The 23,208-nt window shown below is 58.4% G+C and overlaps 1 protein-coding gene and 2 non-coding genes across 3 annotated transcripts; 1 reads left to right on the forward strand and 2 right to left on the reverse strand.

Moving 5' to 3' along the window:
* Positions 1–335: 335 nt before the first annotated feature.
* Positions 336–7,687, reverse strand: LCAT (lecithin-cholesterol acyltransferase). The gene is made up of 6 exons (XM_075160861.1): positions 7,488–7,687; positions 4,442–4,598; positions 3,876–3,991; positions 3,440–3,535; positions 2,939–3,163; positions 336–1,499 (listed from the first exon to the last, which is right to left on the reverse strand). The coding sequence occupies exons 1-6, from the start codon at positions 7,633–7,635 to the stop codon at positions 877–879; spliced, it is 1,365 nt and encodes a 454-aa protein (XP_075016962.1). The 5' UTR covers positions 7,636–7,687; the 3' UTR covers positions 336–876.
* Positions 7,688–11,067: 3,380 nt separating this feature from the next.
* TRNAK-UUU (transfer RNA lysine (anticodon UUU)) lies at positions 11,068–11,140 on the forward strand. The gene has a single exon. It is a non-coding gene; the product is annotated as a tRNA-Lys (tRNA).
* A 2,234-nt stretch (positions 11,141–13,374) lies between these two features.
* TRNAH-GUG (transfer RNA histidin (anticodon GUG)) lies at positions 13,375–13,446 on the reverse strand. Its single transcript has one exon. It is a non-coding gene; the product is annotated as a tRNA-His (tRNA).
* Between the last annotated feature and the right edge of the window lie 9,762 nt (positions 13,447–23,208).

Raw genomic sequence — 23,208 nt, forward strand, 5'->3', positions numbered from 1 at the left:
CAGCCCCAGTTGCATTGTCATCCCAGTCATGTCGCCAGCCCCAGTTGCATCGCCAGCCCCAGTTGCATCGCCAGCCCTGGTTGCATCGCCAGCCCTGACCACATCACCAGCCCTGGTCGTGTCACCAACCCCAGTCGCGTTGTCACCCTGGTCGCGTTGCCAGCCCCAGCCATGTCACCAAGCCCAGCTGCATCACCAACCCTGGCTGCATCACTGAGCGTGTGGCTTTCCCCAAAGCCCCGGCTCCTGGGGTGCCGCCGGGCAAGGAGCGCCTCCGTTTTCGGTTACAGCCGCCTTTACCAACCCGCTGTGCAAGGACAAGGCAGGCTCGGCGCTCAGAAGCAAAGTGTGTTTATTATTTTGTAGATCTGCTGATTTCGAGTCGGTCTTGCCCGGGGAGCCTAGCTCGCTGCCTGCACGCTGGCGGCTGGCAGAGGTGCTCTTGCAAGCCATACCTGCCGTGCCACCCCCGTGCCACCCCCGTGACCGCCCTGGTAAGTCAGAGCCCACACTCGTTATGCGAGTTGTTCTGTCCCAAGCTGAGCAGAGGCTACGGCACCGCGGGCTCCACAGCCTGTAAAGTGCCTAAATGTGGCTTGCTAGCGACGAGGGCTTGTGCGTACGCCATAATTCGCAAGTGTGATGTTAATGAGCTGGCAGCGCGGTTAATTATCCACCCGCTAGTGGGAAGTGACAAGCCTCTGAAGTATAATTAATCGCCGTTCCCGAAAGAAAATCCGATCAGTGTGGAAGTGGGTGCCAGCCCATCCACCTGAGCTGTTGGTCTTGCTCCTTTTCCTTCCACACTCAGCTCCAAGTCCTGCATGGCAGCTTGTGGTGGCTACCAGCACGGAGGGAAGCTGGCCCTCATTCCTTTCAGTTCTTTTTGGGCTCCTTCAAGACCTTCCATCCAGGTAGGATCTTCCCCCCCTTCCCTGCCTCTGGGCTGGATCTCACCTGCCCCGGCTCCCCCTGCTCCTGTGGGCTCCCCAGCAGGATTTCGTTGATGGAACTGAGCGTCAGGTTGCTGAAGATCATGTTAAGGTGGTCGACGCCTCGCAGCTCCTGGACGTGCACCTTCTGCTTTTGCTGGCCGCGCCATCGCTTGCACAACTCCAAACTGCGTGTGTTGACGGTGTCGTCCCCGTCGCCATAAATCATGTCCACGGGGTCCTCGTAAGGGAAACGCTCGTCATATATGTAAGTCTCCACGGTGGGGTAGCCTGTGCCATAGAGGCAATACGTGTCCACCCCCGGAGGAGGTAAGTCCTTCAGCAAGTCCTTCATGTCCTCCCACATGTACCAGCCATCCTCCAAGTTGACGTCGGTGAAGAAGCGTTGGTAGTCCCGGTAGGTGTAATTGTAGGAGGGCGTGGAGATGAAAACGTGGGTCTCTGGCCAGGCCAGGCTCGTTGGGAACATCCAGGGGCTGGTGGTGGTCATGCGCTGCTCTTCACGCAGCTTGATGTTGGACATGAGTGGGATGCCCTGATTGTCACCTGCGGGACACACAGGGGGTCATCAGAAACAGCACCGAAATGTACCCTCGCAAATGGTGTCCCTTGGGCGGCTGTGCTGGGACCAGCCCGTCCAGCAGTGGCTCACAGCTGTCTCCTGGCTGGGGTATGGTGCCACCTCAGATCTTCCCCTGCTCACCCCTGCCCTGCCCACGGCCGTACGTCCTCTCCTCACCCCTCTGGCTGCAGATTTCCAGAGCAACCTTCCAAACTCTTCTCTCTGGCATAACATCTCTAGCTGCTAGGAGGGGCTGAGCGTAGACAAACCTGGACGTGTGATGGCCCTGACCAACCCAGTCCTGGACTTTCCTTGCAACCCTGGCACCTCCACGCCTGCCTGCAGGGACAGGAGTGAGCTGAGCCCAATGAGGGTGCTGATAACGGGTGGCCAACCCGCATGCATCCTGCAAACCTCGGCATTTTTGGTGTATCTGGAGCCCTAAGACCATGCAACGATCTCAAATTACCTTAAAAATGTCTCTGGCCCTTGTGGCAACAGAGAAAAACATGAGGAGATGACTTAAGGGTGATGCAAAGGGCCAGATGTTAAAATCTTCAAGCACATGATTTTAATTTCATGCTTTTTTGGAGGCTCAGCTTGTGACTTGTAGATATTCTGGGCTGTCAGCATGAGGCAAGTGATTGTGGCTTTCTGGGCTGAAAAGAGACTAAAGAGGAACTGGGTGAAGGGAGATGAAAGCAAAGCTTATGGGGGATAGGCTCAATGTGGGGAGATCCAAGCAAGTGGTGCAGGAGAGCGTGAGCGTCCCTTGGGTGGCCTCCATGCCCTCTGCTGCAGAAGGGCTGTATGGTTTGGAGTGAAGGTCCAGCAACCCGCATGGATGGAGGCAGCGCAGGTGCCTGGGGAGGCAGTGAGAAGGGGGTGAGAATGCCCCAAACTGCTTCCCTGGCCTCAAGACTTTTGGCCGAGCCCTTTTCTTGCCCAGGATGGGTGTTTTGGCTTTCAAGGAGCACCCCTAGCCCAGGAGTTGACCGTGGGCATGGTGCAGGGTGTGCTGCAGGCTGTCTGGTGAGAGCTGGTGCGGAGGAAGGGGGATGGCCAGGCTGCAGGTGGACCCAGCTGACAGCAGTTTTCCATACACACAAACCCACCAGCCCCAGTCACGGAAACTAGAGCAAGCTCCAGGGCATGGGCCACTCTCCTGCTGTCGGGGCTGTGGCAGGAACCTCCGTGGTGCTTTCTGCCCCGCGGGATGCAGCGGGATGCAGCGGGATGCAGCGGGATGCAGCGGGATGCAGCGGCATCAGCACCAGAGCACGAGTGCTGCCTCCACAGCCCCCTCAGCCATCTGTCCCCCACCTCTTCCACCACCGTGTCCTTTCCCTGCCCACCACCACCCTTCCATTTCTACAGGAGGAAAAGAAAGCAAAGAGGTGGCTGCACACAAGGAGTCACCCACCAGATGCCAGGACACGCAGGGGCTTGACAGACCCTCCCCAGGGGGCACCCAGGGAGATGAAACCCCCAATGTACTGATCTTTCCAGGCTTGCGTCTGCTGTAGCAAGAAGTAGAGGATGTTCAGGTTGCCCATGCTGTGCGCGATGAGGAAGACGCGTCGCTGGTATTCATCGTGCATCTCCTCGATCAGTGCCTTCAGGTTCTGGAAGTATTCGGGCTGTTCCTCTGCGGACAAGAGGGCACCAGCTCTTGGCCACCTCATTTATGGCCGCAGGGCTCCAGGGCTGACCTCAGAAGCCCCGACCAGAGAGAGGTGTGGGCACAGAGGCCACAAGTGCCACCATACATTCACATGAGAGCGCCATGAATGGCCAAGTGCCCGCCCCACGGGCAGCCATCCCTGTCCAGGGGATCCTCCACACCAGCCGGCTCACCCAGCCCGTGAGAGCCATCCTGCCTCCCTCCCTGCCCGGGTGGCCTGGCCACAAACCCCATACTTACGGGGCCCGACCCTCCAGTCGTAGGGGGCTGCCCGAACCGTCTGGTCCCTCACGTAGCCGTTGTTCACCAGGTTCTGCACCAGGGTGTGCAGGTAACCTACGGGCAGAGAGAGCAGGTGGGAATTAGGTCTGTGGTCTTCTCCTGTCAACCTTTTTCCACCCTGGTCCTGGTCATGGCCACAATGTTCTCTGGTAAGACCTGTAGCTCGGTGGCTCAGGAGATGTAGTGGCTCTACGCGTCCCATGTGCGCTGGGGTCAAGCACGGAGTGGTCCCTGCCGGCACTCAAAGGGAGTGCGTCCCCGAGGCCAGCGTCCCTCACTCCCAGGTGACCTGGGCTCTCTGTAGAACCGGTCCCTCCTGGAGACACGGGGACACCTCTCCGCTTGCAGGGAGCGCGTGGGATCCCCGGACATCCCACACCTCTCCTCCTCTCACCTGCCAGCTTGCTCTGATCCAGGTATTCCACGGAATAGGTCTTGCCGAAGCCAGGCACACGGATGTGCACCCCCGGGGCATTGGACATTTTCCGAGAGGTTCGGTTGTACACCACCCTGCGGGGACGGGACAGAAAGTAGCAGAAGAACCGTGTCCCCAAGGGATGGGGTGGAGATCACTGGGTGGCAGCTTGGAACTGGGTGGCTGTTTCCAAGTCTTGTGTGGATGGGGAGGTGGACTGGTGCCAAGCCAGCATCCATGCCAATCGCCCGGCATCTCGGGGCAGGAGGCTCTGACGGAGCGGGCTGCAGTGGCCCCTTCGCCCTGTGGCCCCGGGCAGGGTGGCAGCATCTCCAGTGGGTGCTGAGAATGGCCCAGCTGGCACGAGCACGTGGCAGGGACATGGGAAAGGGACGGGCGCTCGGAGCGGGAGCCAGCCAGCTGTGTTCCCAACCAGTCCCGTGGTGCTCCTGTGGTTTTCCATGTGTGCTAGGTTGTGGCGGGGCGGGGAGAATGACGGGGAGGTCATTTCCCCGGGGAGTTCCCGGGGTGGGGGTGAACGGTACCTGGTGTTATCAATCCAGCAGTCAACTCCCACTGGCAGGAAGGTGTTGAGGTTGAGCCAGATGGTGAAATAGTCCTCTGTTTTGCGGTAGCACATCCAGTTCACCACGTCCGGCTTGTCCAGCTTTGCTTCCAGCTGGTTCCCGAGACAGCCGGGCACTGGTGGCACCGCAGAGGGAGAGCAGAGCCAGCTACAGACCCCGTCCCACTGGCCCCGTGGGGCTGCCCAGCCCCACGCTTCCCCCGGCCCCCCCAAGCAGGGGCTGCCCAGCCAGGGACACCTGGGGACCCGCTGGAGCAGCATCCCTGGAGAACAGCCTGCTCCGCGCAGGAGCGAGGGTGCTCGGAGCCGAGATGCGGGATGAGCATGGAAGCGGCACTAAAAACACATCCTCAGGGACACCCCTGAGCTGCCTTTCCCACGGGGTGACCCCCAGAGCTGCCACCCTCGGCCCAAACCTGCCAATCCCCACCAGCACGAAGCACCCCGGATTATTCCCCCCTGCCTGGCTGGGTTTCCATCCTCCTCTCCTCGCTGCAGCCCGGGGGAAGGAGCGGGTGCTGCTCGGGGCTGCGCAGCCCTACCGCATCCCCTGGCAGCTCGGGGATGCACAGAGTCCCCAGGGAGGTGAAAGTCACCCCGGTGCTGGCACCCGAGGCCCACGCACTGTTTTCCTGAACTTTAAACCCTCTGCACAGGCTGGGCAAGGTCTCTGAAATGGTTCAGTGCCGAGCGGAATCATACCCTGCGGGAATTCAGTGCAAATAGCGTACGGTAAACACAGCGTGGTTTTAAGCAAGTTCACGGTCTGACATGTGCGACCTGGAGGGTGACCATCATCGGGGTGCCTGGTCTGCCTCTGGGATTCCTGGCAGGGATGGGACACTCATCCCGGTGCCATCCCGGTATGTGTGCCCGTGCCGTGGGCACGCGCCGTGGTGAGCATTCCCAGCACCTGCAGGAGCCGAGCGCCGGCTCCCGGTGCCAGCGCTGACCCCGAGGGCGAGGATGAGAGGTGAAGGGACTGCAGGGGACAGTGGCTGTGAGCCTGATGGGATGGGAGCACTGGGTGACGAATCCCACAGCCCCAGCGGGTCCTGGACCGGCCCACGATGCATGGCTGGGGACAGCATGGATCTCCAGTGCTGCTGCAGGCACTGTCTGCTACGTGTCCCATGGACTCCACGAGCGGCTTTGTGGCCTAAAGTCCCTATAGATACCTGCCCTGCGCTGGTCTGGGACCTGGACCCGGGCTGTGCTGTGGCTGCGGGACCCCACAAGCATGGCAGGGTGGGATCCACGCTGCCTGGCACGGGGGCTGAAGGATGCAGGCAAGGAGCATCTTTGACTTAAGAAGGATGTCCCCCATTTTCCCGGGTCCCCACCAGCCTCAGGTGTCCCTGCACCCCGGGGTCCATGGGCGCAGGTGTTTTGGGGAGCCGCTGTGCTGTCCCTGTCGCAGGGTGTGAGGGCAGCCTGGCCCGGAGATGCTCTAGCCCCATCCCACCCACCACGGCACCAGCTCCCGCAGCGTGGCAGGGGCATGGCTGCAGCCTCCGAAAACCTCATCCCGTGCAAGAGGTGAAGGTGATGTAGTCCCTCAACCTGCTTCTCAGCTCCCTCACCTCTGTGGCATCTCCCCGGGGATACAGGGAGGGTCTAATCCTGCCTTCAAAGCACCTGGCTGGGGATCAGGCCATCCGGTGGACCCTGGTGTAGGAGAGCCCAGGCAGGGAGTGGGCAGAGAGGACCTCCCCGGCCAGCGAGAAGAGCGGGACCACGAGCTGCTCTGATGGCTCCCGAGGGTGCACAGCCAGCACCCCTGCCCCCGGCGCGCAGCCCTGAGCTCTGCCTCCCCTCCCAGAGGACATTAGGTAATTATTAAGGGAGTTCCAGTGGAGGCAGAGGAGTTATCGGCGGTCCCAAGGGCACTGGGGGTTTCCGGGACGCCCGGCCCAGGGGGATGGGCTCCGCGCGGATGCTGAGCGGCACATGGGGCAGCCGGACCCGGCTGGGTGCGGGGCAGGGGCTGAGGCTGGTACCGGGGGCACGGGGAGATGCTCCGACCATCACAAGCCATCCTGAGAAGAGGCACCCGGTAACGGGCCACCCAGGTCTCCTGGCCACCAGCATGGCCAAGCAGAACCTGCCCCAGGGCACCGAGGCTCCAGACACCGTCCCCTGCTCTCTGGTGCCTCTGGGAAGGGAGTTTGCAGGGTCAGCCCTCGGCATTGCAGCAGGGATGTTCTGCTTTTTCTCTTCTCTTTTTAAAGGGGAAACTCGGCTTGATTCAAGAAAAAGAAGAAAAACCCCAGAGGTTTCATGGCAAAACCCTAGCTCGAGCGCCCACAGGGAGAGAGAAGGCAGAGCCGCGCAGGATGGAGGTTCCAGCTGGTGGCTGCTGCTCCCACCTCCACCTCCCCAGGTGATGCCCCAACCTCTCCTTCCACCTCCCTGAGCGCCTCTGCCAAAGGCTCGCTCTCCTCCGCGCCACCCCCCAGGCAGGGTGGGATGCCAGATGGGCGCCCTTCCGCAGCCGCAGAGGATGACTTAACCATCACCAGGGAGCCGCAGAAGACACGGGACGGGGTGGGTTTTTGGGGGACCAAGGGGCGGTGGATGCTGGCCCGCTGCGCCGCCAGCAGCAGCCGTGGGAAGCGGCAGACGAGGATGTGCTGCAGCCCCCGTCCCTCTGCCAGCAAAGCCCCCCCCCCGAACCGAGGAAGCCCTAAAACAGCCTCTGGGCCAGCTGTGAGATTTGAGAGCCCCATTTGTTTTCCGGGGTGCCCAGCCTGCACCCCCAGCTCCAGGCAGCTACGGCCGGGCATTCCCTGCATCCCCAGCCCGGCGGATGGGAGGGGACCTGGGAGGCGTGTGTCACCCCGCCTTGGTGGCTCCAGCTCCGGATTGCAAAGGGCCACCGCAGCCGAGAGCTGCCAAGGTGCCGGCAGCGCGGCACCCCAACCTCACCGCCGGCTCTGGGGGGCTGCGCGGCACGGGGGTGCCCACCCGTACCCCGCGTGGTGCCCGTGCTGGCGTGACCTTACCGAGTACCACGGGCGGCGTGCTGTTGGTCGGGGGAGCTTCTGGGGTGGTGGTGGGCGGAAAGAGGACATTGAAGAGCCAAAACTGGGACGTGGGCTGCAGGAACAGCGACAGCGTCAGCAACGCAACCCCGGCGCCACTGCTCCCCATGGCAAGCTCGGCCGGGATCCTCCGGACGTCTCCAAGCAAAACAGCCTTTTATATTTTTTACGCAGGTTCAGCCAAGAGGCACCCGGGGCTGTAGGGGAGGGGAGAGCTGCAAGGGGCTGGCCGTGATGGGGAGGAGGGACGGGGAGGGCCGAAGAACTGGCCTTGCGGACATGCCATGCCCTCTGTCAAGGCAGCTCAGCCGTGCCCAGGGGCTCTCCGCACCCTGAGAACCCTGCTCGGGGGTGCCAGCGGAGCGGGCACGTAATTTTGGCAGCTTCCCAGTGCCTCGGCGTCCCTCCGCTGTGTGCTGGGGTGGTGGCTGCCACGCACTTCCCTCTGCACCGCGCTCCCGGGGTGACCCCACGGGGCTGCCCAGGGTTGCCCGCTCCCTGCCCGGGTGAATACAGCACCTCTCCGCTCCTCCTGCCCGTGCCGGGGGGGGCTGGTGCTGCCGACGTGACCCCAAACCTCTGGCAGACATCGGGGCTGGGACAGGTGAGGACACATCTTGGCAGCCCCTCGTGCCACATGGCAGCACGTCCCCCAGTGCCACCTGGGGCACTGCCCCTGCCCCGTGCCCCCCTGCCCAGGCTGCCCCACGCAGCATCCCCCCGACAGGCGCTCGGCTCCGGGGGGATGCAGCATCCCCCCTCCATCCCCCTGGCAGGCACTCGGCCCGGGCCCCTGCAGCTCCTGGCCACTGCAGGCTCCGGGTCCCCATGGGTGCCCCCTCGGTGCCAGCCTCAGCTGGGGGGAGCCCCCGCAGCCCCCAGCCTCCATGGACAGGGCTCCAGGCGGCCCTGCCTGCACCAGGGACCCTCGGGCACAGGGAGGCACCCAGAGGAAGGCAGGGTGACCCTGGCCAGCAGCGCTTGGAGGGGCACAGGGTGGAAGGGGCCAGGGTGCAGGGGGGGATCCCGGGTGCCCCTTCCTCAGGAGGGGGGAGCTGGTCCCTCCCTGGGTCCCCTTCCACCATCCAGTCCCTGCCCAGTGCTCAGCCCCTCTGGGGCACTAATAGGGAGCTGCTGGCAGGTCCCCAGGGACGCTGGGGCACAGTCCAGCCCCAGAGGGAGGAAGAAGAGGGTGACATCTCAGCTTTTTCAGTTGTTTTTGCGATGCACGGCCACAGTGCCTGCTCTGAAGGCGTCTGTGCTGCCTTTCAGAAGGAGGGGGTTACCAATCTATGTGAGGATGCAGAAATGGGCCCATGCAACCCTCACCTGCTCCCTTGGGAGACTCCATCCCCCTGACACAGCCAGTCTCCTGCTGCGCCCAAGCCTTGCTCTGCCCAAGGAAAGCCTTACTAGCCCGGCAGGCTGTACTAGCCCGAACAAACCGACCGAGGAGACGAGGAGGTGGATCCAGGGTGCAGGGGGTCCCCATCCCATCTCAGGGGTCAGCGTCACACTTGGGCCGAGCTCGGTTGCACCACATGAGCACACGGGGCTCAGGGGAAGAAGGATCTGGGGATGCATCTCCATCACGCTCTCCTTGGCGGACACCCCGGGAGCATGAACAGGAGCGATAAGAAATCTCTGTTCGCCCCGAGTCCTGTCCCGTCCTCTGCCTTTGTCAGGGTCTCTGCCCTGCAGTCCCTCGCTGGGCAGCCCCTCGCTTGGGGGGGGTTCTACTTACCCCAGGGCTTATTATGGCATAATTTAACTTTTCTTCTTAAAATTGCTGCTCTTGGCTTTCAGCCTGATATGTTGAGCCCAGCGGTGCTGCCTGCGCGGGGTTGGGGCTGCGGGCAGAGGAGATGTTCTCCCTGCTCCGGGCTGCCTCGAGGGCTGCGTGCAGGGCTGTGTGCCCGGGGAGGGGCTGCGGGATGGGGGAAATTAGGGGTTTTCTTGTTTTCGAAATGTGTTAGCAGAAAGTCAGCAGGACAGCGTGGCCGTGTGTCCAGCTGGACCTTCTCCCCCAGGCCCAATGCTGCAGCCGAGGGGGAGAGCCGCTCCTTGTTGGAGAGGCCAGAAGAAAGCATTTGAGAAGAGGTGAATGGTGCTGAGACATGGTGGTGGAGGAGAACCCAACCGCTCGTGGGCTTGCTCCAGCCTTCCCAGTGTGCTCCAGCATTCCCAGTGTGCTCCAGCATTCCCAGTGTGCTCCGGTGGGGCAATGGGCCAGCGCACAGCGGTGCTGAGCAGTGGGATGCTGCGGGGGGAATTCAAGCTCACCTGGAGCGTGGCCTTTAGATCTTCTGGGTTCAAATCCTTCCTACCCAGCATCTTTTCTGGAGCTAAGCTCTGGGGCAGAAAGCTGCTGCCTCCCATCTCCTCTTGCTCCGCAAGGAAGGGAGAAAGGCACGCAGCCTTTCCAGGGAGGTTTTCCTTCCAGCTTGGCCAGGACTGGGATAAAGGGGTACAGCAGAGTGGGTCAGCTTCAGAAAAGTCCTACTACTGAAGGGAAGATGTCTTCTTCCTCCCAGGGAAGAGTGAGTTGGGTTGGGTCTGCGTGGGGCTGGAGGGCAGGGTTGGCAGGGTGGGCTCTTAATGAAGCCAATTAGTGCTCGCGAGGTGTTTGAAGAGGCCCCACGAGGCTCTCCCCCACCCCGTGAGCATTTGGGCTTGGCTTTAATCTTCCGGGCTGGGCTGGGCTGGGCTGGGCTGGGCTGGCAGGGTGGGCTCCCCGCGGAGCAGAACTGGGAGGGCTGGGCAAGAGAAAAGGAGGGGTGGCCTTTAGGAGCCCGTCCGAGCTGGTGGCCCCCTCCCAGGGCTCGGCGTCTCCGCACGCCCACCTCCTCGCCGCCTCCCTGGGGTCTTCAGCCCGGCCTTCCCGGGCAGCAGCTGCTGTCACTCGGATCCGAGCCGCGGGCGCTGCGGCCCCAGCGCAGGGCGCGGACCGCGGGGCGAGCACAGCCGGGCGGGGGGCCCCGCGCTGCCGCTCCCGCCCCCGGCCGGGACCCCCGGCCTCCCCCGCGAGGGGCCACCGCCGCCCCCCCGCACCCCGCCCGCCCTCCCCGCGGGCGGTCCCTGCGGCTCCGGCGCTTCCCGGGGGGAGCCGGCCCGGCCCGTGCCCAGAGGCCGGTGCCGAGCCCGGCCCGCGCGGGCGGCAGGGCTGAGCGGGCTGCGGGGCTGGCGCTGGGCGCTGGGCTCCGGGCGAGCAGGTTCCGAGCCCGCTGCTGCCGGGTTCTGGTTTTCCCAGGCTGCTGGGGTTGGCACCCGCGGCCCCGGCCGGGGTCTCCCCCTCCTCTGCCTCCTCACCCCGGCTTCTGGCTGTCCCCGGGAGGACGGGCCTGGCGCTCACGCCTGCCCGGGCAGGGCCGGGGTCCCGGCGGTGCTCCTCCTCGTGGGGGGACGCCCTCCGCTGTGGTGGCCTCGCTGGGGCCGTGGGGGTGGAAGAGGTCAAAGGAGTCCCCACGTTGTGCCCCCGGTCACGCAGTGAAGCGGGGTCCTCACTGCCTGTCCTGAGCATCCCCCAAAAGCCCAAACGTGAGCCTGGATAGCTCAGCTGGGAGAGCATCAGACTTTTAATCTGAGGGTCCAGGGTTCAAGCCCCTGTTCAGGCGAAGGCTTTATCCTTTAGGAGCCCCCGGGCAGGAGCAGCACCTCTTCCTGCTGGGACAAGTCCCTCCCGGGACAGCTGAGATGGGGATGAAGCTGGGAACTGTCTCCCCTGCTCCCTTCCTCACCGAAAGGTGTTCAGGTGCCCAAACTTTCAAGCAGCTTCCTCGGAGGTGGGGTTCCTGCTGGCACCTCCTTTTTCTGCGTGACGACCTCCACGAAGATGGTGAAGGGACTGGGGGCATCTTTCCTGGGAGGGAGGCCAGGCTCTTCTCAGTGGTGCCCAATGCCAGGACCAGAGGCAATGGGCCCAAACTGGAACGCAGGAGACTCCATCTGAACATCAGGAGACACTTTTTCACTGTGAAGGTGACCGAGCACCGGCACAGGTTGCGTAGGGAGGTTGTGGAGTCTCCATCCGTGGAGGTATTCAGAAGCTCTCTGGACATGGTCCTGGGCAACCAGCTCTGGGTGGTCCTGCTTGAGCAGGGGGTTGGACCAGATGGCAGAGGTCCCTTCCAACCTCAACCATCCTGTGATTCTGTTGCCTCTCATCCCAAACCCACTCCAACCAAACCAGGGCCCTGCGTCGTTTTAAGGGAAGATGGTTCATGTGAGGCTGCAGCGACCCGTGGGGCCACCGCACTGCTTCAGCCAGGCCCTGCACTGAACTGTATACAGGTATATACACTTCAGGTTATTTTGGCAAAATAGAAACTCTCGTAGCAGAAAGTTGAGTCGTTTTGGATGAAAAACATCCCCTTTTTGGGATTTTGACATTTTTCAACCTGAACATCCGTCAGTTACTCAAGCACAGTACATTATTCTTCAGATAAGCTTAATGGCCTTAGCCCCAAAACTGACTTTCGGGGGGGGAAAAAAATGGAGGGGTGAAGAAATTGTGTATTTCCTTGTGTTTCTGCTCCTCAGCTGTGTAAAAGTGGGACAGGTGCTGTTGCTGCTAAAGGACAACTTCTCTAGATGTTTGTCTTCTCTTCCTTCTGTATTATCTTTAGAAGGGAAAATGCTTTTTGGGCTTTCTCCGAGTAAAGAAATATGTGTTTTCAGTACAAGAGTAAACAAAGATCGGAGGAGTGTGACATTGTGCAAGTAGTGCCCTATAAACTGCAAATCCTAAAGGCAAATGCATAATGAATTTTGCTCTCCATTTCTTGCCATGATAGGGTATGAAAGAAAAATAATTTATTTTACGCAATAAAAAAGCCTCCCTCTCCCCTTCCCATCCACAAGCCCTGCAGACACCTGAGTCAATCTGCCTGGGTGCTGGCAGCCCTCTGCTATTTTCAGTTACAGTGGTGAATAAATTGAGACCCGCTGCTCAGGTAGTGTCTTCTTCAGCAGCAGAGCCCCGAGTGCGACCTGCGCGATACCTTACGCAGGTCGTTGTAATTTCATTTTTGAAAGCTGCTGTCCAGAGTGAGTTCTGCACAGCTATCAGGAGAGGGCACCAAGCCCACACAAACAGGGTGTCTCCATGGCCTGGAGGCTCCTGAAGAGTAAAGGCAACAGTTTAAAACACTTCCTCAAGCTGAAGCACCTCCTGGTGCACCCCAGAGATCTCCACCAGCCTCTTGGTGCCCATGAGACCTCTGGTTCCCAGACCCGCAGTGTGTCAGGGTCAGCCCTCAGCACTGGACGGGTTTTGCCTCTGCCATGAAAGCATCCCTGGAGGTGCTGCGGCCAAAATCCCGTTCCCCAGGAGCTGGGGGTGCCGGCAGTGGGTCTTCATCGGCTTGATCTTCCTTCTTCAGGTGGTTGCTGTGGCAGAGCCTTCCTACCCTTGAGGGCAGGAGGGAGCTCTCTTGGCTCTCCGGAGCTGAGCCTGGGGCAGAAAGCTGCTGCCTTCCACCTCCTCTGGCTCTGCGGGGTGGCCACAGCGTCTTCTGGTCCCCTTTTTGCTGAACTGGTGAGGGAAAAGTGGAAAGCTGGGTGATTTCCTCTAAATTCTCAAGCTTTGCCTGGAAAATGGAGAAGCTGGAGTGCTTTCCCAGAGCCTGGGGAAGCTGTCACTGCAGCCCCGCTGGAGACACCCTGCGCGGTGACTACAGGTCAGGAAATCATCGTAGGCATGAGTCAGGTCACTCGTTGGAGCAGAGAGCACGTCAGAGCTTGTGGCTCCCTCCCAGGGAACAGCATCTTTGCAAACTAACCTCCTTGCAGATGCCTCCCTTGCATCTTCAAACTGGCCTTTTAGTGCAGCAGCAATTTGCAAAACCATTGCTGTGACTCGGATTCGAACCGAGGTTGCTGCGGCCACAACGCAGAGTACTGACCACTATACGATCACAGCAGAAGTCCTCCTGCCACACGCTGGGACCACGGGGAGGAGAGCACCAGCACCGTCCCCTCTCCTGGCACGGGGCACCCTCCACAGCCCGGCGAATAAAACCCACACTCTTTTATTAAGGAGGCTACAAATGGATTTGGATGCTGCTGCTAGGAGCCTCAGCCATTTGGAACGGGGCCCTAAATTGTGCAAAACGCTGGCAACGCTGGGGTGGCACCTGGGACCAAGGTGGCTGCAAAGGACAACGCTGTCGAGGGGATATCGTGCCATGGGGGCATCGTGCAGCAGGGGCATCATGCTATGATACAGCAAATTTAGAGTTATCATTGTTTCAGCTAAGTCTGAGTTATACAAGAGGTGCGTAATTAAGTCACTTTATCGCATCGTAAGTGCGTGATACAAGAAGTTTGTGGCAATTCAGTTTAAAATACAACAAATGGCACGAGGATCTCCATGGGGAGCTGAATGATGCTGCGGGAAGGCCCTGGGCAGGGAGGTCCAGGTAACCCGCGATGTCCCCAGGGCCCCACTGCCACCATGATCCCTGCAGAGAAATCCTTCCCCGGCAGCATTGCTCAGGCCCAGGGAAGCCCGGGGCAGGCAGCGTGGTTGGGCTGAGCCTCTTGGCTGAGCTCAGCCTTGCGGGGCTCCTCGGTTTGGAGTCTTGTCCTCCGAGCTCCTGTCTCCAGGGTTTGTGCTGACACTGAGGTCTGCCATTCAGTCCTCGGTTTTCCCCCCAAACCACCCCTCCAACTGATTCTGTGACACTTTTAATCCTACCCCCATCCCATTTTTGCCCACGTGATGGGCTGTGTTGGTCAGTCTTGTCTACCCTTTCCTCCTCTAGGCTTTTTGCTCCTGCCTGGTTTGGAGAGGAAACCTAATTTTCTGTCCTTTTAGCCTCTTTATGACTGGGTGGGTGCCACCGAGGCGTGAACGGGTGGTACGAGATGGCCTGGGGCAGAAATTGGCCAAGAGAGATGTATCCAATGCCAGTCTGATCCCCTCTTCCTTCGCTCCCCATTGGGGCTTTCTCCTCCCTTGGGCACACCAAAATGGCCTCACATCTGGTGAGGATGGGCATGACCAGGAGTTTCAGGGACATCAAAATGGTCCTATGTGCCCTGTGTTGGGACCACCCTGTGTACATCCCACTCTGCCAAGGTGGGGGGGGTGGTTGAAGGTGCTGTGTTCTTCATCCCTATGTTAAAACACAACCTTTGTATTCATTATTGATGAAAGAGACACTTCTACATTACTCCCAATTTTACACCTTCGAGAAGGTCCTTTGGTGACTCCAGAGCTGCTTTTGCTGTTTCTGGCCCCAGCGCAGGTTGAGCTCAGTGCTGGTGGAGAGGGAAGGACGTGGTGGGGGTTAGAGCTCCCTGCTCCATGTCCCGGGCAGCCCGCAGCCCCTTGGGTACCAACCCACCACCTGCTCCTTCCCACCCCTCCATGCACCAAAGGATATGCAGTGGGTGAGCCCTGGTGCCCCCAAGCCCTGCATGGACCCCAGGGCCCCCATGTGCCCATCGGGTCCCTCACCCCACTCCATCAGGCCCATGGTGAGTCTCAGAGCCCCCGTGGGCATCTCCGCTCAGCCTTGGAGCCCCCAGCACCACGTGTGCCCCGTGGAAATGCACGTGGCACCAAAAGCCCATCCTGGCTCCGCACGCTGGCTCAGAAGAAGGAGCACAGCCACCCAGAAGAGAGATGGAGACAAGATTTAATAGAAATAGAGATGAGGCAGTGATGGGGGGGCCTCTCCGGCTTCTGTCCCCTGCGGTGCAGGCAGCAGAGCCGGTGCTGGGGGTGGTTTCCCCCTGACACCCGCTTTCCCCTAGCCTGTCCCTGGGTGCCGAGAGTGGCACTGGATGTGGAGCACTGCTTGGGGCTGTCAGGGGGCTGATGGCCATGCCTGGGGTGCTCCTGGTGACCTCCTGGGCCAGCCCTACTGGTCGCACAGCCTCTGGATGCGGAGCTCCAGGGCCTCCTGCATCTCCTGTGGTAGGAACAGGGTCTCCAGCATCTCAACATAGATGGGGACAGCACCGGAGCGCAATGGTGTGGGAGTTGGAGACAATATGGAGAGCAGTCATGGGAGCTTCCACACGGACATGCCTCCACGTGGCCATGCAGGGGCGGCCCTGTAATGCTGGACACTCTTCAGGTCCTGGCAGGTTTCAGGAGGTGGCCGAGGATGACATCTACAGACTTCCCCATCATATTCACATGTCCTTTGTTCTGCCAGAAGTCCACATACCTCTCCCTTCGATCCCAGAGAGTCATCTGCTGCCCAATGCTGTGGCGTTAAGGACAAACAGTTTGGGTTTTTTGCACAGGGAGGAGGGCACAGAAATGCTACGGGCTCGGTTCAGGCTGGGTATTTTGGGATCTGCTTCCTCTGGCATTTCCATACTTTCTATGATGGGACAGAGACCCTGGCGTCAGAGGCAACAACAAGGTCCCATGTGCAGGCAGTCAGCCTGGGGATGGGTCGGGCAAAGGATGAGACTTTGGACCAAACAGGCATTGACCCACAGGGCAAGGTGTCTCGGTGTCTAGTTAGAAAACACTGGAGGAATCCTTTTCCCTTTGGCCACCCACAGCTTTCTGGTCCCATCTAGAAATCCTACCGGAGTGCCCAACAGCTGGCCCTTGGATGGCAGGGTGCCTCATCCCAGGTGCCAACCTCCCAAGCCTGCTGCCCTCCCACGAGGGGTGCCAGTGAGAGGTCCCCTTCCCTGAGTCCTCCTGGTTGTGGAGGGAAGGGGCACTGCAAGGGATGGGGAGACACCATCCATAGCTGGAGAGATTTACCAGATTAACTGACACTCTTCGTAATTCCTCTGCCGATTCAGCTCTACTCTCCTGCTCCACTCTTCCCGACGCATGTGGTAAGTCTCCAAGAGTTGCAAGGTGTAGTTCGCTCGCACGGAAAGCTGGCTGCAACAGCAAGGGAAAAGTCTCTCTCACCTTCTGGCTGAGACCCTCCTGCCTCCCCCCTGCCTTCAACTTGGAGGCAGCTCGGGGCTGCCCGGCACCAGGGTCTAAGCCAGGTCATGGAGAAGGGAAGGATGCCGTACCCAGCCCCAGAGCTCAGGACTTGGAATCCTTCACATCTCGGACAACCGCTGCTGCTCAAGTTTCCCGGGCTGAGGTTAGTGAACACGTTCAGTTTGCGTAGCCCCTGCAGACTCTCCGGCTTCCTCTTCACCGTGGCTCTGTGCAGGAAGGGAGCAGTCCCCTCCTCTTTCCCAATCAGTGGCAGTGGTGAACCTGGCCAAGCCTCTGTCTGTGTTTCATGAGATGACCTACCCTGCATTGGCACCAGAGGACAACTTTTAGGAGGCTTCTCACCTCCCTCAGGTGCTCCGAATGTTCAGCAGTGGAGATGGCAGCAGCTACAGGGTCTGTGCAGCCCTCCAGCACATTCTGCTCCATCCTCAGAAACCCCTATGAGAAGAACTGCCCCGGGCAGGGACCTGCAGCCGTAGCAGAGGAACCAGGAGAGTCCCCCCAGCATGGCCCTCCAGGTAGGGGGGACATTAGTACCCCACTGGCCCCATGCTCTCATGCTGACATCACTCGTGACGAGATAAATAAGGGGAGGGAATGGCCGCTTTTCAGAGCAGGAACCATGAGATGAAATCCTCCAGCAGGTCAGAGCACATCACCAAACCACGAAGATGGCTTGGTTGGAGGAATTGGAGGCCCTGAGGGCACCAAGAGCCCTCAATGACCCTGTCCAGCGTCCCCTGGGACCTCCACCTGCCTCCCGTTTCAGCCCCTGCCGGAGCTGATCCAGACCCTGACCTGCGGACTGCTTTCCCGGCGCGACGGGGAGGTCCTCTTCTTGTTTCTGAAAAGGGGAAGTGCGGTTTGGGGTCTGGCACCGAGAGTTCGCTTCTGCTTGCCGTCCTTCTCCACCACCAAGAAGCTCTCCGGAATTCTAGGCAGAAAGCTGAAAATACCCAAGCGGGTGAGCTGGTACGAGTACGGGATGAGGTTGTTCTCCACCCTGTGCTCACAGCCTCTGCAGCAGATGACGGTTCTGCTGGAGGTTTAGGTGTATTTGGCTACCTGGTTTCGTGTCGACAGCGGGGGAAGAAAACCTTGAGCTGTAGCACTCGCGTGAGCTGTAACACCCACATGTGGTCCCCGTCTTGGGGGAACAAAGAGAACAACAGTGATTTTTGCAATCACCAGAGCCTGGAGGGACCATGGTCCTCCTCCCGTGAGCTGCGCTGTGGTGGCCGCACGCTGAAGGTTGTGTTTTGGGGGCACCCAGTGCAGGAGAAGGAGGAAGTGTTTGAGGGAGAAAAGCAATGCTGGCAATTAGCTCTCTCTGGCATTCCTCCTGTGCCAGACAACCCCCTGGACGCCAGGTTTGGAATTAAATCAGAGTCTTCCAGTTGACTAAATCCAAGGTAGAGAACAGTGAACGCAGACACTGCCCTGGCTTGCTGGGGGAGGATGTTCTGAATTTCATTTTTCTTTGAAAAGCGGCATCATTTAGACTGAAATGAGAGGAGGTTCATAGACGTTAACAAGGAAGGAGAAAAATTTCCTCAGCTCCTGGAGTAATTCTTCACACAAACGTCAGTCACCGTGACAAATCTGAACAATCCTTTGGAGACAATACCGACACTGCGTACAAAGGGAACAACTCATCCAAGAAAGCCAAGAGCACAGGGTCACCCTCATCCATTTCTCCATGAGGCTTACCTGGCAGGCGACCTTCTTCCTTTGCCTTTCCGCCCCTTTCCTTTCTTCGGGCCAGATAGTGTGGACGGAGACTGAGACCGCTTTCCTCGAGAAGGGAGATGTTCAGTAGCAGGACTCTCTGGAACTATACAAGGGGAAGACTCTTCAGAGAGCATCTTTGTGGCTATTTAACAAGAATGACAGGCATATCTGCTCCAGCATCTGATGAAACAATCCAATTCTCTTGACGCCATCATCTTGAAGAGGTCTTGCCCTCTAGGAGATCTTTGGCACAGCTTACCAGCCTTTTAACTGTCATCTCTGGGCAATTTTTCTCCCCACATTCAAGTGCCCAGGATCTGTGGGAGAGGTAGACCCCTCCACCCTTGGCAGCTCAAGGCAGAGCTTCCTAAAATGCAGGAGCAGTATGCAATATATACCAGGGCACAGAGCCCCGAGGGGAAGCGTTCCTCAGCAGTACCAGCTGCGGTTGTCAGTGTTGGGCTGCCATGAGGTCTTCTTCCGTAGCAGGTGACTTGAGCTTTGCTGTGTACAGCAAGACACAAGAGATGCAGTCTTCCCTCCCAAGGTACCACGTTTTGTCCTTGTCTCCAACCACCTACTGCTGAGGACTAAAGGAAAGGACCACAGGCAAGTACCCGTGCCCACACACACTTCCCACTCTCTCACAATTACCATTACCATCAGTCTCGGTTTGCTTATCACCCTCTTCTTCCTCCTTCTCCTCCTTCTCTTCCTTCTCCTCCTCCCTGCCTTCTGTGGCCTTCAGAGGTCCTACAGAGGGACATTCCATGGCTTCTTTCTCACGGGGAAGCGTAAAATCAAACCTGGAAATGAGAAGACACCAGATTGAAGAGAGGGCCACCACACTGCTTTTGCGTCTTCCACTAACAGTGCAGTCACAGAGAGACTTGAGAAGATCTTTCAAGGCTGCTGCTTTCCAAGGCACAATGTGCGACATCCTTGAGAGCTCTGTTAGGAAAAGGAGTGACACAAGACCACCATGGCCTGGGAGCACACGAGAGGTCCCATCAGTCTGCTCCAGGGCTTCCCAGTCCTAACTCTGAAAAAGTTGACTCCCTCACTGAAGACCATCTCTCATGTCCTCTTCCTGTTCATGGACATGGAGAACAGATCACTCTCTCTTTACCCAAATGGCCAAGGTTGGTTGGAATTCTAACCCTGCCCTGCATCTCTCTCGCAGATGTCAGGGCATCTGTAATGCATAACCACCATCCCCATGGCCACTAAGGCCACTACTGAGCAGCCCCAGCTCAGGTCAGAGCTCTGAGGAACCCCACTCAAGCACAGGCAGGGGAATCACTCCTGTCCCCCAGGGTCTTGGGAAGGAGGCATTTAGGGACACTTGGGGCCCTCAAGTCTCACCAAAGGCACGGCTATGTCACAAACATAGGACCTGTATGAATCTGATACCCGCTCAGGGACACTTTTCCCGTACAATCGATGTGCAGGAAATTCTGGGATCTTTCCATTTTGAAATTGCACCCGGCAGAGAGAGATGAATCAGGGAAAACCTTATGGAAACTGTTGCCTGAGTTCCTCAACCAACGAGAAGTGAACGTACTGTGGCAACACAAAGACACCGCCAGGACCCACGCGAAAATCAAGACTTTCTCTGCCTGATACCACCAGATGTCTTCTCCCTGGGGTCTGAAGCAGAGACAGAGATATGTGAGAGCATTCCAGCAACATTTTAACCTTATTTATAAAGTCTTTCTTCTGCTCAGAGAAGACACGGCCACTCGGACATCCTATAACAAAGTTTTCTTTGGCTAATATGAGCCCCTTGGCTTTTCAGGCAGAAGCTGCACAGCTCAGAGTTGGCACGGAGCAATAACCCTGCCGTGTGCTGCCCCGTGCAAGCTGCCGTCTCTCAGGTTCACAACAGGCAGATGGGGAACTGAAGCTGCTGCCCCAGCATCCCAAACGTGGTCCAGGCAGTTGATGCAAAGGCAGTAAGATCACCCCATGGCTGTTAACACGCAGGGGAACTAAACCTCGGCTTTCTGTGAGGGGTGACGTAGGATGGGACATGCAATGGGCATGTCCCCATGTCTTGCACTCTTTCCCTAGACAGGGTCTACTTCTGAATCCATCAAAGCCCCACCATTGTCATTTCTAGGACAGACAGTGGGATGCTGGGCTAGGTAGAGCCTTGATCTAACTCTAGGTGACTCTTCCTGGATTCTCCTGTGTCAGCTAGACCACTGTGTAGGAGAACAGGACACTACAGGGTTGGCACTGCTGTAGAAGATGGCTGCCCCAGTGGCCGTGGGGGTCCTGACAGGCCACCAGAAATTAGTTCAGTCGTCCTTTGACAGGTGTCCAGAAAGACGAGGTGTAGCACAGGGAAGGGATCAACTTACGCTGAGAAGGGCTTCCAGCAGCTTTCCAGTGTCGTCCACAGCGAGGAGAAAGTCATCAAAAAATCTCATAGCGACTTCCCTGTTTCGTATGGAAAGAATGCCGATGGCCTTGAAGACAAAGTCCGTGTCCTGTCTTTTAGAGGTGGCCCGAAAGAACAGTGTCACGGTCTCATATACACAACATTGCACCGTTGTAAAAGGTAGTTGGGCACACACGGAGAGCTCCTCACACCTCAGAGGGACGACTGTTATATCAGCTGGAGAACAGAAGAAAAGGAACAAAGTCACCTCTGCAGCAGGACAGCGTAGGCTCCAAGAAGATGTCAGCAGCTTCAGGCAGGACATCGCTCCAGCGCAGTCTGTTGAATCCCATGCTAACAGCGCCTAAGAGAGCCTGGGGGATGAACACTGTGTGGGAGGGCAGGGGAGACGGCTGCAGATCCCACGACAAAGTCCATGGTGCTCGGCCACCAGCGTGCCCACACCCAGTGCACTCCAGCTAAGTCTGTGCCAGACTCACGGAGAAGCAACGGAGGAGCAAAACGCAAGGACTGCACATCAGCCTGTAGCATCCTTCTGTTCCCCTGCCCCTCGTACCCAGCAAGGGTCCCCACATGCACCCACCTGATGTTTCAATCACATGGAAGGTGGGTTATGTGAAAGAGAAGAACCCCTCCAAGCACAGACCCCAGCTCTTCCTGCCCCACAGCATCATTCGTGTCACACTGCAGCTGCACTGACCAGAAACCATGGCAGATCAGGCCATCCACGAGTCCTTCCACAAACTCTTGTCCTCATCTTTGGTTCTGGTCTGTCTACAAGTGACTTGTACCCACTTTGCTCTAGAAGGAGACTCTCAGAGTCAGCAGGAACCCTGGCCTTGGCCCTTACGAGTAGGTGGGCAGAGCATGAGTTTCATTAGAAAAAGCAGCTCCGATAATTACAGTCTGAAAGCAGTAGTCCTAACATTGCATAATCGTGACTGGTATGGAGCCAAGCATGACAGCAATTAAAGAAGAGGTCCTCTAGCTGTGTCATTTAATTACCATTTAATGATACACCTCTAGGTGTGTCATTAAAAAGGGACACCCAAGGGGTCTTTCTGAGAAATTGCTCCTTGGTGGCCTGTTCGGCTTGAACAAGCTGAGGTTGTTCTCGGGACATTGGGCATTCAGTCATGCCTTAACAGCAGTTAGCATAAGCCTCAAGGGTGGTGCGAGGGCAAGGAAAGGTTTTAATCCATCTTCTTACCAGGAACATCTTCTGCAGCATAGCTGAGGTGGCATTCATCTGCAACCACCTTGGACATACATAACATGGGTCTCCGAACAATCGAAACCTCGCTGTTCACAGTGCACATGTAGTCTTTAAGAACATAGAATGTTCCGATTCCCAACAGTTGGACACCCTGAGAACAGTAGAGGTAAAAAGAAGGAACAATTCTAAGTATCCTGGAGAGGAAAACACTCACCATGGCAGAGCATGGGCTGCCTTGTGCCTTGCCCACCCCGAGCCTACAAAGGCCAGGATGAGACACTGAGGAAACTTTGGAGAGAAAGCACATACTCCAGGCCTTTTTTTCTCCTCTGCTCTGCTCAAGAAAGCTATTGGGAAAAGCAGCAGCAGAGCCAACATCCCTCCCCTAGATATAATCGGAGGGGTTTCCAACAACAAGGGGAAACTCTTAAAAAGGTACCAGGTATGGTCTTCCCATTCTGGCAGTGTGGATGAGAAGTCCCAGAAAGTGCCTAACACTTTCTTCTACTTTATCTGGACTTTCATTTTTATCGCGGGTGCCAGAGAATCTGGTCTGGGCCACGTTTGTCGACAGCAGTGTCCTGCCGGGCGACTGTTTCTGCTTTCAGAGCAGGGAACCGATGGCACGGGATGGCCCAGCGTTGTCCGGACAAGGCAAGCTCTCAGGGTTTCACGAGGGAAGGAACAGGATGCAAGACCCACCCTATCCTGTGCCAAGTGCTGTCTAATGCGTTCAGACACGCTATCCCAAATCATAAGGATCTCTGGAAGGCAAGCAAAAGATGTGTCATGCTCCAAGTCAGCAAGCTCACCACCCTTCAGCACGCTCTTACCCAAGGAGATGATGAGTGAGATTAAACACATTGCCACCCCAGTTAAGAACATGTAAGGTGCTCCACATGACAGGAGATGTAGGAAATTGGGCATAGATGTCCACACCAGCGAGAGGATGGTGCGGTGCCTACAGGGGGCTCAGAGGCTCAGGGGACCCCCAGGTATCTCCCCTGCAGGGACCACTGTCAGCCCTCTCTGTGCTCATCAACTCCGCACGGCCACCGTGGCTGGGAGCTGCGGGCGGGCAGTCCCCTCTGCAAGGCAAGCAGCAAGCCTTGGTGCCAGGGGCTTCGACCTGGGGAGTGGGCAGCAAGGCAGGGGCAGAGGAAGGTCCTCAGGAAGAAGACCCAGGAGTCCTGGCTGCCAAAGTGATCCTGAGCCAGGAAGGGATGATCAGCCAGGGCTCTTGTTGCACCCTCAGCCCTGCCCGGTCCTCCCCAAAAGGCCCCCATGTTTCCACAGCTACTTTCATGGCTACTATTGTCTACAACATTCAGAAGATAACTCCTGCAAGCCTCACCACCAGGGGTGAGATTCTTGAGCGTTGGAAACGCTGGCC

The sequence above is a fragment of the Calonectris borealis genome, chromosome 12, assembly GCF_964195595.1.
Source record: "Calonectris borealis chromosome 12, bCalBor7.hap1.2, whole genome shotgun sequence".
NCBI lineage: Eukaryota > Metazoa > Chordata > Aves > Procellariiformes > Procellariidae > Calonectris > Calonectris borealis.